Source organism: Pseudoliparis swirei, chromosome 3, assembly GCF_029220125.1.
Source record: "Pseudoliparis swirei isolate HS2019 ecotype Mariana Trench chromosome 3, NWPU_hadal_v1, whole genome shotgun sequence".
Taxonomy (NCBI): Eukaryota; Metazoa; Chordata; class Actinopteri; order Perciformes; family Liparidae; genus Pseudoliparis; species Pseudoliparis swirei.
In genome coordinates, this window is record NC_079390.1 from 18,738,370 (window position 1) to 18,751,057 (window position 12,688).

At 47.7% G+C, this 12,688-nt stretch overlaps 1 protein-coding gene across 5 annotated transcripts in view; it reads right to left on the bottom strand.

Annotated features, from left to right (window-relative positions):
• robo3 (roundabout, axon guidance receptor, homolog 3 (Drosophila)) overlaps positions 1 to 12,453 on the bottom strand; it is an 89,541-nt gene extending 77,088 nt beyond the window's left edge. For 3 of the 5 annotated variants that reach the window (XM_056444216.1, XM_056444208.1, XM_056444198.1), the window contains exon 1: positions 11,986 to 12,453. In XM_056444216.1, coding sequence (XP_056300191.1) covers positions 11,986 to 12,049 — 64 coding nt within the window. In that variant the 5' untranslated portion in view covers positions 12,050 to 12,453. The remainder of the gene's footprint in view (positions 1 to 11,985) is intronic. The other 2 variants (XM_056444249.1, XM_056444224.1) reach the window with 1 other exon arrangement.
• Positions 12,454 to 12,688: the final 235 nt, after the last annotated feature.

Genomic DNA, 12,688 nt, shown 5'->3' on the forward strand with positions numbered 1-12,688 from the left:
AATGGGAAGGGAGTTGAGAATGTGCCTTGAGCACAGGTATAACGGTGTAATCAGGTCCAACATAAAGGATAAATAGGGTCGTAATGGTTCACCTCACAGGTGCATGAATGAGAAGGGGTTCAAAGGTTCAGTTTTTCCCGATAACACCTGATAAGGAAAGCAGTCAAAATTCCTGCCCTCAAAGGGACAAATCCTCAGAGGTTTTGGGGGATTAAGAACTCTAAAGTTCTAGTCGCTGATGGGAATACTGAGTACCGTCTGGTTGCCCTGCTCTCAATGCAGAACATTCACCAAAGTGGAGCTATAGAACGCTGTGAAGAAAGAGGAAATGCTCTTTAGGCTTTGAAGTTGCATGGAGTTTTAAATTGCAGCTGGGTTAATGTCCGACATCCCAGCACACAGCAGAATGTGATCAGATATACCTTTCACGGCTTTATTTCACTGCCTTTGTCGCTTTCCTTGTAGAAACAGGAAATGTACAGTGTAATGTCTTGGGGCTATAGCTGGCACCAGCTGAATGGCAGCTCAATTGTTTCTAAACTGGTGCATTCATTGAAGAAAAACAGAAACTCCCCTTTTCCCCAGTAACCAGACCACATTTCCATATGTACTCGACTTGCAATTGTCGCATTAAGAATATTACCTCAGCATTACTATATATTCAGAAATACAGTACAGTCCTACTGTTTAACATGTCTCATCTTATCTCTTTTATTCTGTGATTCTTACATGGGATGTGGCTGCTGTAACAGCGCAACTTCCTTTTGAGATTAATACAATACGCTGTGTAATATATGCTCACAAAATAATGTTTGCATCGTCAAATCTGTGTCAATTTAACAGGATGCAAAAATAAATCCTTGCGACGCTCGGCAACATGAAAGCAGCTGGTTGGAGTTGAAAGGGGTTAATGTGGAGGGTGGCGGAGTCCTCATGGACGAACAACGACGGACACCTGGCCCTCTCCCACCGGGCCGTCTTCGAAAGATCCATGAAAGTCGAACGTTATCTGGACCTAATACGTGTTGTTCTCTGGAATTCTAGGGGACGCATTTATACAAAGGACAACGAAAGACACCTTTTGTCGATAGACTGTTCATTTATTAGCTTTAATCATGAAAACTGAACTGAACCGAGTCTGTGTGGTCGGGAGGATGGGGGGAGGAGGAGGAGCCTCTAAGAGCTGACTCATACATTTTACAGGCTAGGCTGGTTGGAACGAGCCATGTGGAAATGTTAAGCGAAGAACTCAGTGCGTTTACATGCAATCGAATTATTGGCTTAGTCGGACTGAAATCGAATTATCCGTTTCATGTAAACACCTTAGTCGGACTATGTGCGGTCCGACTTCGGTCCGATTAACACCCCTGGATAGCTCGGTCCGATCCAGTTGATAATTCGACTCTCGCGGCATGTAACTCTGAATTGGATTAGGAACTGGACTTTGCGTCTTTGCGCATGCTCGAGATCCCGCCGCCTCCCTCCCTCCCTCCCATGTCGTGAGTCCCGAAGTCGAAAGAGACTATAAATTAAATTCTCCGTGTACCTTCACGGCGTCTTCTCTCCATTATCAACTTACCCAATTGCTCCATTTGTATTAGCTGTACTCCTATTAACACCATGGAAGTATAGTAGAGGATGTAGCTCCTTGCTCTCTGAAGGTTTCGCCATCTTTCTCGAAATGTTGTTGTTGGTGGTGGTGAAGAGGTCAAGCGGAAATGGCTGTATCACCACGAGTTGTAATGAAAACAGCGCCACCTATCGTATCGGATATGACATGCTTTCGGCCAATGATTCGAATTACTCACTGCCATGTATATTGGGATAACAGCAGATCCCCCAAAAGATAGCATAGTCCGACTAAAGCAAGATTCGAATTATACCATCATGAAAACGCACTGACTGACCAGCATGTTGACTGAGCTAAATACACTGAACATCAGCTGTGAGAGACGATATGCTGATATCCTCCACATGAACTTAGGCGTGATGACATGATCGCCCAGCTGTTTCCCAAAGATGATGAGACATCTCCTGAACCTACACTCGATACCCCTGTCTTGATGGGGACCTTTGCACACGCCTCCTTTGTCCCGCTGCAGGCTGTACATTAGTATGAGTGCAATCGCACAGGTCCGCATGTTGATGGAGACCGACTGCCACTGCCACACAACTCAAGGACATTTGAATTTATAAGCGGCGTCGTATTCCCCAGCTACAGAGCTCACAGTGAGTGTAGAGATGAGGCTGTAAAGGAGGAACTCAAATCGGGTAAAATGGACAGCTGGAGTCTGAAGAGTGCGACTGGCTGTCTGGAGCAGGGTGTCTAATAGGATAGTCTGGACCCTCTGAGGACCCATTAGCTGTGGTGTGATACAGCAGGATGGAAGCAACTCTTAAAGCTACATGTGAGGTAATGAAACCGCAGGGATGCCAGAGTGCAGACTGTGAGAGTGTTTGACAAGAATGGTTTCGTAGAGATGAGATGATTTCCCATGCAGCATGGTATCCGATAGCTGTCAGTCATTGAAGGTTGTGAAGATGTATTCATGTAGTTTCGGCCTTCAGACTTGCAAACTGTCATTTTTGACAATGAGAGTGGGCAAAGGGTGACGAATGAATAGAACGACCTGCATGTGTCTCTCCACGCGGCGCTAAAAGGCTCAGTGAATGATTTTCTGAATATGAAAATTAATTAAATATCCTATGCTATAGCCTTTAAAGTAACCAATGACTCATTCACACCAATTGAAATCAATGGGGCCCTTGCGTCAGCTGGAAATGTGTAAAGTATCTCTTCCTACAAAATCAAACACTTGAATTTTTCTCTTGTGATTACATGGCTGGTTAATCCAGCAGAGGAATCAGAGCACTGCTTTTAAAATATTTTTTGTATTAACTCTCGTCTACTCGGCACAAACCGCTCAGCTTCGCTGATGTGTCCAAACTGCCTCAAAAAAGTCTCATGTGGTCCACTCTGTATGTAGATTACATCAAGACATTGAGGCCGATGCACACAGAGCGAATTACTGTCCAACAACTTCAAAGTAATTTTAACTGGAGGGGGAGAAATAGCGCAGAAAAAAGAAGAAAAAAAGAGAGAAATCTGAACAAACCCGCTGCAGGGAGCACAGAGTCCTGCTGCAATGTCCTTTCTATAATGGAAGATGGCAAAGTGCTGAGGAAGAACTTTTTCTCATCTGGGAGAAGAACAAGTGGCTCGGTTGTGTGATGCGGATATAAATCTAAAACAGAGGATCCCTGCCAAAGATCTACAGTGGATTACCCCCACCCCTCCTCTGCCAGACTTTAGCTATATTTCACCACAACACACTAGTGGGCTTTCATCAGTAGGAAGATTGACTTCCTCTGAACAGGCAGAAACAGCAAAACAGCCAGTAACTCACACACAGCGCTCCCGCCTGGAAGTGCTGCTGGTATTGGGTGGGGGTGGTGTGGGGATTTAAAGTGGTATCAATACTTGTGACTGCAATGATCAACTTAAAAGTGAAACTTAAAGAATTAGTTTCATTCCCAATAAGTCTTGCATTAAAAGTTACTGTGCGATTGTGATGCAACCTCTCCTGGCATGAAAATGATTCCGCTCCAATTAAGCAGAAATAATCCCCTTCTAAGAAGTCACAGGTCAAATGAGAGGCTGTCAACTTGCTCTGATAGTTCATATAGGAAAACTGAGACTAAAAACAAAGAAGTGAATAAGAAAAGTGGGAGGATGGTGTCTGGAGCAGATCTTCTGATTCAGGAGATGGAGAACTGTGAAAAGTTCATCCCCACACCGCAGTTCAGAGACACCATTTCCCAAACACAGATGGCATAATCCTCAGATGATGACCCGACTCGTTGACCGTTCATTTCGTCTGATTCGAAAACGGCTCGATTTTGAGGTCAACCAAAAAAGCCCTCGCACCTACTTACCAATAGTTTCCCTGCTGACGGTCCGACACGCTAACCACCCCCGAGCCAACACCCCCGGCTCATGTGTCGCCTCGCATTCTGTTCCCTACGGCTCCACAGGGGGAAAAGGACATAAAGCACCTGATGGTGGCTTCCACCCAGACCGGGTGGGCACCAGATAAATCAGGACACCGCCGTATCAGAGGCCTGCACTCCTTATCACTCTGGTGAGTTATGGTAAAAAAAATAAAGATTAAGCCATGCTCTGGTTTAGCAACTCACATTAAGGCTAAGCTGAGCTAACCCTCACCCTGCACTTACGATAACAGGCCTCCCACCCAATTCTACTTTAAGAAAGATATAGCCGTTAATGGCAAAGAAAAGTATTTTTTAAGCTGAACTTTCAGTACAATAAAACTGGTGAACAGACTGAGCTTTACCATCTTTAAAGAAGGGATGGGGGAGGGAGGGGAAGGGCGATAAAGATCAAAGGCAATTCAACAACTTTCCCGCTCCCATCTCCCCCCTAATCTGCGGGTTGGCTTCTCTCTGCAGAATATGTTGTTTTTACAGCTTTTCTACCTCCTCCTCCTCTGGACTTCCACCACAGCCACAGGAATTGATTTGCAAATGCACATTCATAGTTAAATTGGTGGCAGAGAGAGGGAGGGAGGCTGGAGCTGCTTTCTCTGCAGCCTCCCACCCTGACCCTGTGGGGAGAACCAAATGAGGCACTTGCATGAGAATGCAAAGTGCCAGCCATAAAGAGAGGATCTTCTTAATTGAGCCTGTGTTGATGCTAAGCATCTAAACGGGCAGGGTCAACTTTGCAAAAGGAAATTGGGTGTTTTTAATGGCGTCTCTTGGGGCATAGAACCGATTCATGAGTCGGGGCTGGCACTTCTTTCTTCTTTTGCCCTCCCTTTTCGAAGAGGGGTTGTGGAAATTGGGAGCAAAGAGACCTAACCTCCAACAGCGGCTCCAAAGAAATGCCCTCTTCCACTAACAACTCTGCTTCATGCTCCCTCTGAGCGTGGCGGGGCAGCTGAAATGAGTTCTGGCTGGATGTTTGGGTCAGTTGACGAAGCAGAAGCAGCTTGCCTTCCATTTTTTGACACAAAAAGTTACTTACGGCCCAGAGGCTTGGTTGATTAACTTGGATTTAGTTCCAAATCCACAAACAACTCAGGGGGAGGCCACAACACATCTCCTTTACGTGGACGTTTCCATTGTCGGGTTTGAGATGGACTTTGTCGCACATTTCTGCTTTGAACGCATCATTTTTCAACATCCATGACGCGGGGGACGGATCGGCTAAACTATTCTCATATTTAAGCATTCGGTGAACTTTGAATGCAACTTCTCAGACAAGCAGTCCCGAGGACATGAAGACAATCAGTCGCGCGTCCTTCAAGTCGTCACAACCCTGCCGAGAGCTGGCAGTCGGAGTTACAGTAACGGAGAGGGTTTATTTTTATTTTTAACGAACAGCAACTGCATGTGGCGGCTAACCTCACGCAACTCAGCCCACTCTGCTGCTAGGAGAGTTCTGCCTGATGAGAGCAAGAAGAGAACATATCTGGCTGTGGTGAAGCTTCACGAGGGAGAACCTGAAGGATAACTTTGAGTTTGTACTCCTAGAGTGTATCGAGCACGGCTGGATGCTGATTAGCGCGGGATATATTCTCGCTAAGGATCAGTCCGTTTTGGTTGTATGTGGCCTCTCCCTCGATCCGGGGAGGACGGGCACACCACTGGTTGCCAGTGGCCTAACGCAGCTGTGGGGAAATGCCCCCGGCTTCCTGTCCCACAGCAGCATATTCCAAGATTAGCTCCTATTAGATCTGGGACCGCCCACACACGCCCATACACACACACACACACACAGCTATCTGCTCCTGTCCGTCTGAGTGTGTAGGAAAGGCTCCAGACGGAACTTCCGGAGTTCACAACTGGGAAGAAAAACAATCCGATTCGAATTTGAAATGTGAGCTCATCGTTCACTCTGAAGTAGAGACGTATATTCATTATACAGTGACTGAGTGCTCTGCTCTGTCCTCTTTTTAGTTGGATGAACTAGATCTGTGTGCTTATACAGGGCTCGACAGCCAGGGTTGCCAGGTATTGGCCGCTGGCCCCCCTTTTGAGAGACTGGTGACCAGCTCTCGGCCTTTGGTCGCCATCAGAAGCTTCCAGGCGGCTTTGAGCTGAACTGGAAACGACGCTGCAAAGCATGTTCAACACGTCATCCACGTGTCACATTTTGGCGTCTTTATTACTCAAAACATAAAAATGGCAACCAGATGTTCAGTTGCCGACATGGCAAACATAAAGTTTCATCGATAGTTCTTTGAAGATGATACACTGAGAGGAGACTACATCATGATGGCATAATGAATATGAATCACAGATGAACAATGTGTGACTGGAGGGGGAAGGAGCGTGATCACATTACAGTGAAAGATCAACATGAATAAGTGCTCCTCTCACACTGTCAAAGGGATTCGGAGGAACATTATTTGTGAAGTCTAATTAAGACAGGAAGTGGAGAAACCGAGTGAAAGGGGGAAGTTTAAGGATTCAAACCCAGCTGCCGATCACCGAGCTGCATTCAGAGATAACAAGTCGAGGACTCTAATTGCCTCGGCGCCAAAGTCTCATTTCTTTAATGAGCGCTTTTCCTTCAGGACGTCAATCATCGAACTGCCGCTACGGAGGACGAGTAGCCAAGTCACTCGTTGTGAACCGACGCTCCCGTCGCCAAATAAGCGGCCTCCAGCAGCTGTCACTTTTCAGAGAGAGCTGTCGGCGTCGGTTCGAAAGCCGGCCACTAAATAATGACAGCGGCTGTCAGACTTCGCTGCAGCGTCACCTCGATGCACCGGCGCTGAAAACGATCGCTTGTCGGCTCGTTCCTCACGCCGGGCTTTTGGAGTGCCGGGCGGCCGCGAAGGCCCCCGGCACGGCGGCAAAGCCTTTCAATTGTGACGGCAGAGATTGTGGTCAGTAAAGGAAACTGGCAAAAAAAAACATGAAGATGGACCCACGGTCTCTCCAGTGACGCTTGATGGAGACATGTGCTCCTGTTGGACGGGTTGTGTTACCAGAAACACTGCTGCTACAGCTGCAGGATTATTGAGCTCTTGTGTTAATTTATTAAACAATTATAAAAGCTGAAAAGTTCTATTTGTATTTGTGGGTTAAAATAATAAATCATTCAGCTTTGATTGATTGAATTTGCCTAATGCTGTAAAGGACATCTCTTTGTAGTGAAGACAGTAATAAAACGATATTCATTGAAATTGAAGACTACTTGTTGACATTAGAAATGGGAGTTGAATTGATATGTAGCATAATAATATATATTTAGCTAACAGTTTCAGATCTCTTTCAAGGAGTTTACTGGTAATAATTGGATTAGTGCCTTTATAATATATTATTACCGTGTAAAGCATGTTGACATTATTTTCGACTGAATCGTGTTTCAATGTTTTTTGCCCAATATTTCATTGTTATTTGCTTAATGAAATAAATGTATATTACACAGCTTCACTGTGCCACACAGTGCAGATGGATACAATGATTGAGTGGACACACACACACACACACACACACACACGCACGCAAAGAGAACGCATGTAGGGTTGATGTGGATGTCGAACCACTTTAATCCTTCGCCAGCAGGGAGAACATCTAGAGTTTGGGTCCTCTGAGTCTTTTTTCCCTGTATTTATACAAATGACCGAAAATGATGACCTCGAACGATCGTTCATCTGCGGATCTTGCTATGGTTGGGGGGGGGAAATAATAATTGTTTATAGTTTTAGTTAGTAGCATCTGTTGGTATTTTTCTTCAAATATGTCTAACAAAAACAGACTTGTGTCCCGATTCCTTCTTCCACCAAGTCAACATCCTCTCGTCAAGACGTTTGCCGCCGTGTCGTCCCACGGTATTTACGGCCTCGACGGGGCATCGCTGCATCTATTTTGATTTGATGACCCGCGACAGAGGGGTCCGCCCTCCTAGAACCACTGGAACTAATGTCCGGGGGCCATCCATCTGTCTGCAGCCTGAGGCGGGCATTGTGCCGGGGCCCCTCAGGCGCTCGCAGTCCAGACCTTTAAGGAGAGGGACTGGCTGACTGGTGCTGTCGGCGCTGGCTGCTGAATAGAGTCCCTGCCCGGGGGAGGAGTCTCTGCTTACCCGTGGTGTGTTTACTTTGGCCCTGTGTGGCGGGAATGTGCAGGGGCGATATCAGAGCATCGCAACCCCCCCCCCCCCCCCCCAATGAGAAAGTGATGTTTTTTTTCCTGCGTTGCGCTTCAGTCCAAAGCACAAATTAGTCGTTAACGCAGCGCGAGGCGTCATCGAGGCGTCATCGAGCCGTCATCGAGCCGTCGCGTCAGGAATATTTGGGCCTGTGAAATTCTATCATCACTTTTTGATCATGTTAGGTTGTAATAGTTTTTTTTGATAACATCTGCAGAGGTCTTATGTTTTAAATTTAGACATATAGAAAGATATTATAATAGGAAATATTAGGGAGAATATTCGTATTGTTATTAATGTATTATGAAGCATAGGGGTAATGTTTACTCTATGCAAATGTAAATGGCAAGAATTAATGTATGTTGCATGAGAGTGACTGTACGTTAGTATTATAGATTGACGAAGCCGGTTGAATTCCGTGAAGTGACTTACAATAATAGACGGGACTTTTATTGTGAAAATACTTGACCGGAAGTGACGTTTTTGAACCGGGGTTCAGTGACACTCGACCCCTCCATTGTTCTAGCGGAACTTTGAACCAATCACTAGGTGTTCAAGGCTGGACTCACCTTTGAGAGCGAGGATTGGCTGATTTTGAGTCTAAGACTCTGTGGATTAGAGATTAGCGGTCTCTTCCACAGGTATCTCGACGCCGGAAGGAGGGCGGGGGAGCCGATGAAGATCACGATCGTGAGCCTTGAATGTTTGTTTTACACTTCCTGCCATTAAATGTTGATAACTTAATTCAACATTTCCGGAAGCCTGTTTTCCATCATTTGCGAAGTGCCCAGTTTCAGAACATCCTTACAATCACGTGGCTCTAAATGTAGCAAATTGTGGGGAGAAAAATAAAACTAAGCTTCAAACGTCCATGCCGGCGCGTGATTGGCGCTGCCGGTTCCGTGACGACGGGAAGAGGACGTTTACAGCGGCGTGATTCAGTCGGAGCAAAACGAAGACTTGCTCGCGCCGCGCCGACTCCCAGGAGGCGCGGCTCGCTTGTCGTGCGTCATGCCAACGCTTTGAGATATTGACGGGCTAATTGATCTGTGATGAACAGATGGGCGGGTGGGGGAGGAGGAGGAGGAGGAAGGTGCACCGAAGCGGTTAGTTGTCAGAAAGGGACAACAGAGCTCTCCCTGTCGGCTTCCTTCCTCTGCCGGAGAAAGAGAAGCAGACGCGTTGGAGAATGAATGCAACATTGACTGAGACTAAAAGGGAGCTTTGGTATCTCTGAACCTGGATCCTAGTCTCCCGTGGTTCTGATCCCCTCCGTCAGGATACCTCCACTAACAGTGCTTCTTTTTGACATTTGACATTTGAATTTTACCTTTTTAATCGATACGATTTGTTCATTATCGTGTCCTAACAAAGTCTCGTTCTCAAATCTCGTGTCCACATCAGCTAAACACTCAGCCTTTACGAGCGCCTAAAGTAGAAGTACATGAGTACTGTGCAGCGCCAGCAACACTCCCTGAATACTAGATTCATTTCATAAATTGTTGTCTCTAGTCGTCACTGGGACACAAAGGCACGAGGACTCGAGGCTGGTAAACTCTTTGACAGCCACTAACCATGACATACCAGCGTAAAGGAATGAGATCCAACGTGCAACCAGACATCAAACCAACCGGATTTTGATCTCAGATACTGAAACTTTTCTCTCGTGATACGCACAACATACCGACTCATCATGAAGCAAAATTTAAAGCAAGATATGCCCAATATTTCCAGATTCCAGCTCTCCAACGTGAGGATTTCCGATACCTTGTCGTTGTTTAAGGATAAAAGGAGTGGCGCATGTTAAGAGAGAAACTACTGAAATGTCACCGATTAAATCCCAGCAACGGCTAGAACTCCTCCTGTCAAACTGTTCTCGACAGATCCATTATCGAAACCCCCCCCAACCTCTTCCACCGAGCGTCGATGTAGAAGACGGCGTGCGCCTCAAGTGAGAAAAGAAAAGACGCCAGCAAACAAGAGGAACGACTTTGAACAACGGGGCGTCTTGTTAATTGTGCTATTCCAACCCTCCCCCCCCCCTCTCTGGGGGAGACGGGTGGTACGCTCACTCGCTGTATTTAAACCGCGTGGGTTTCACGGTGTGGCGGCGCTATTTGATCAGGTGTACTGGTCCGCTTGGGGGGGGGGGGGGCTGACCTCGAGCCCTCCCCGCATGGTCACTTCAGTGAGAGCATGGCAAACACATACACAAATACCCCCCCCCCCCCTTCAGCCTGTCGGCGGTCTTTGGAGAGAAGCGGGTGGAGTCGCTGCGTTGACTGACGGTGACAGAGATGACTGACAGTCGGCCGGTCACACTTCAGTGTCGCCTTACTGGGCAAACAGTCTGAAGACCAGGGCCCCTGATATGCGACTCTGGGTCCGGGCCCCTTCAGATACCAGAAGCAGAGAGTTTCTATGGCATGCATCTCCATGCCGGCACTAACGTGACGCTTCCTTCGTAGCTCTGGATGGCAATGTGCCGAAAATTAACAAATGGGAAGAAAAATGCGGATTCAAATGTAAATATTTCAACGATAAAGAAAAAGGCTTTTTATCCTAAAAGTCCCCGTGTGTTTCTGCTCAAGTGTAAATAAGACGCTTTAATCCAGCCTGTGTTGGCCCAGAGGAGCATCTGGAGTCAGTGAAGGAGCACTTTTACAGATGTTAACTTCATATGCTCAGTCAATGTTTACTGCCTTGTGATGAGAAAAAAAAGAAAGGGTGTCTCAACAGTGGGTCCAGGCCCGACGACACCACGCTGTCACAGACTATCACATCCCACTTGTGTTGAAGAGGAATGCTTTTGTACGTCAGAGGTGGCCCGTGTTTGTGTGTGGAAAATTGAGCAGTTATAGGTGGGTGGGACGAAAACCAGTGAACCACCTGCCGTGCATCTGTGATTGATGAGGGATCTGTGGATCCAGCATCCGGCCTATGATGGAGCCGGGTGTCCGACGTCCCAGAGGGGGGCCCAGCCGACAAGTCGTCTGGCCGATGGTGCGTTAGCCTTTTGTCAATGCACAGTTTAGTGTGAGAGGAGCTGAATGCACTTCTTTGAATTAGAAACGAGCAATGAAACAACAACAAGGCCGCTTAGCTGTGGACTCATGTGGGGATTCAGAAGAGGCTGAACCCAGGGGAACTCCATCGTTAACCAGCATCCCTGCACATGTGCTCCACGTCTCCACTGCACCACGCAGGAGAGCAATCAGATTGGAAACATAGAAGATGAGTTTAACATTTAGAACGCAGCGGTTGAAAAAGCCCAGCCCCCCCCCCCCCCCCCCCCTGTACCCTGCAGCGGCTCCATCACGCCGCCTCGGTTCCACACCTGCACTCTGTGAGGACCCGTCCTCACCCAACAGGCCGGATGATGGAGATGGACGCGGCGCAGCGGAGCAGATGCTGGTGTGAATCCGCGGTCCCTTGGGCCGGACACGCGGTAAAGCTGCACAGGGGCCCCTCTGGTGTGCCCTGGTTTAAGTGGCCTTTTAAATGACATCATCCAGGGGGGCGGATTATTGCTCACAAATAAGTGTTCCACACGAGGAAGTTGGGCGTGAAATAGTAACTTCGCATGAGTACAATTAGAAGTGAAATGTATTTATTTGCATGTATTAATGAATTATTTTGAGGTTTTTTTGTGTGTGTGTGGGGTGGGGAGACCCCCACCCTCCCTCCCCCCTTCAGAGCGCCGGGGAGTCAGTGAGTCCTCGTTGGAGCCACTGATATGGAGCATAAGCCCCATCTGTGCAAACATAACCCCAAAAAACAACCAGCCAATTTCAACTCACCATATGCCAGAGTTGTGAGTGCACATAGAACCAGGAGGGGGACCGACGGCTGGCGGTACTCCATTATGATCCACTGGGATGTTTCACAGCAGATAGTATATCCAAACAGACGCGCGGGTGACTTCCAGGCTACGGGATGGAAACAGCACCAAACTCCACCGGCAGCATCCCGGCCGCTGGACTAAACCGCTGGTTCACGCATTGAAACTTGTTGTTGTTGTTGTTGATGCGTCTGAAACCCAGCGGACGGTCCGTGAAACAGCAAGCCGCAGGTGATGGGAGGAGAGGCTGCGCCCGGTCGGTGCGCGGTGCCCTCCCGTCCCGTCTTTGCGCTACTTGTCACGCAGGGAGAAACCCGCCCCGCAAGCTCCGCTGCGGGCGGCTTCAGCCTCAGAGTCCTCGCGCGGAGCGGAAACACCTTCAACTCAGTGAAACACACGGCGTCAGTTCTCCTTCCCGCCTCGGTTCCTCTCCCCTTGCTCCGCTACTTGGAATGAATTACTCCGGCCTCATCACAACACCGCACGCTCCCGGAGCCAACACTCTCCGGGGTAAAGACCCGGGCGGTGGGAGAGGTAGTTTCCGGTCCCGCTTTCAAAATAAAACTACAATTTGCTAACGCGTCGAGAGTAGCCATGTAAACATTTATATAAATAAACTCAATCTATGGTGAACAAAGTGAGAACGCTGCGTGAATCCCGAG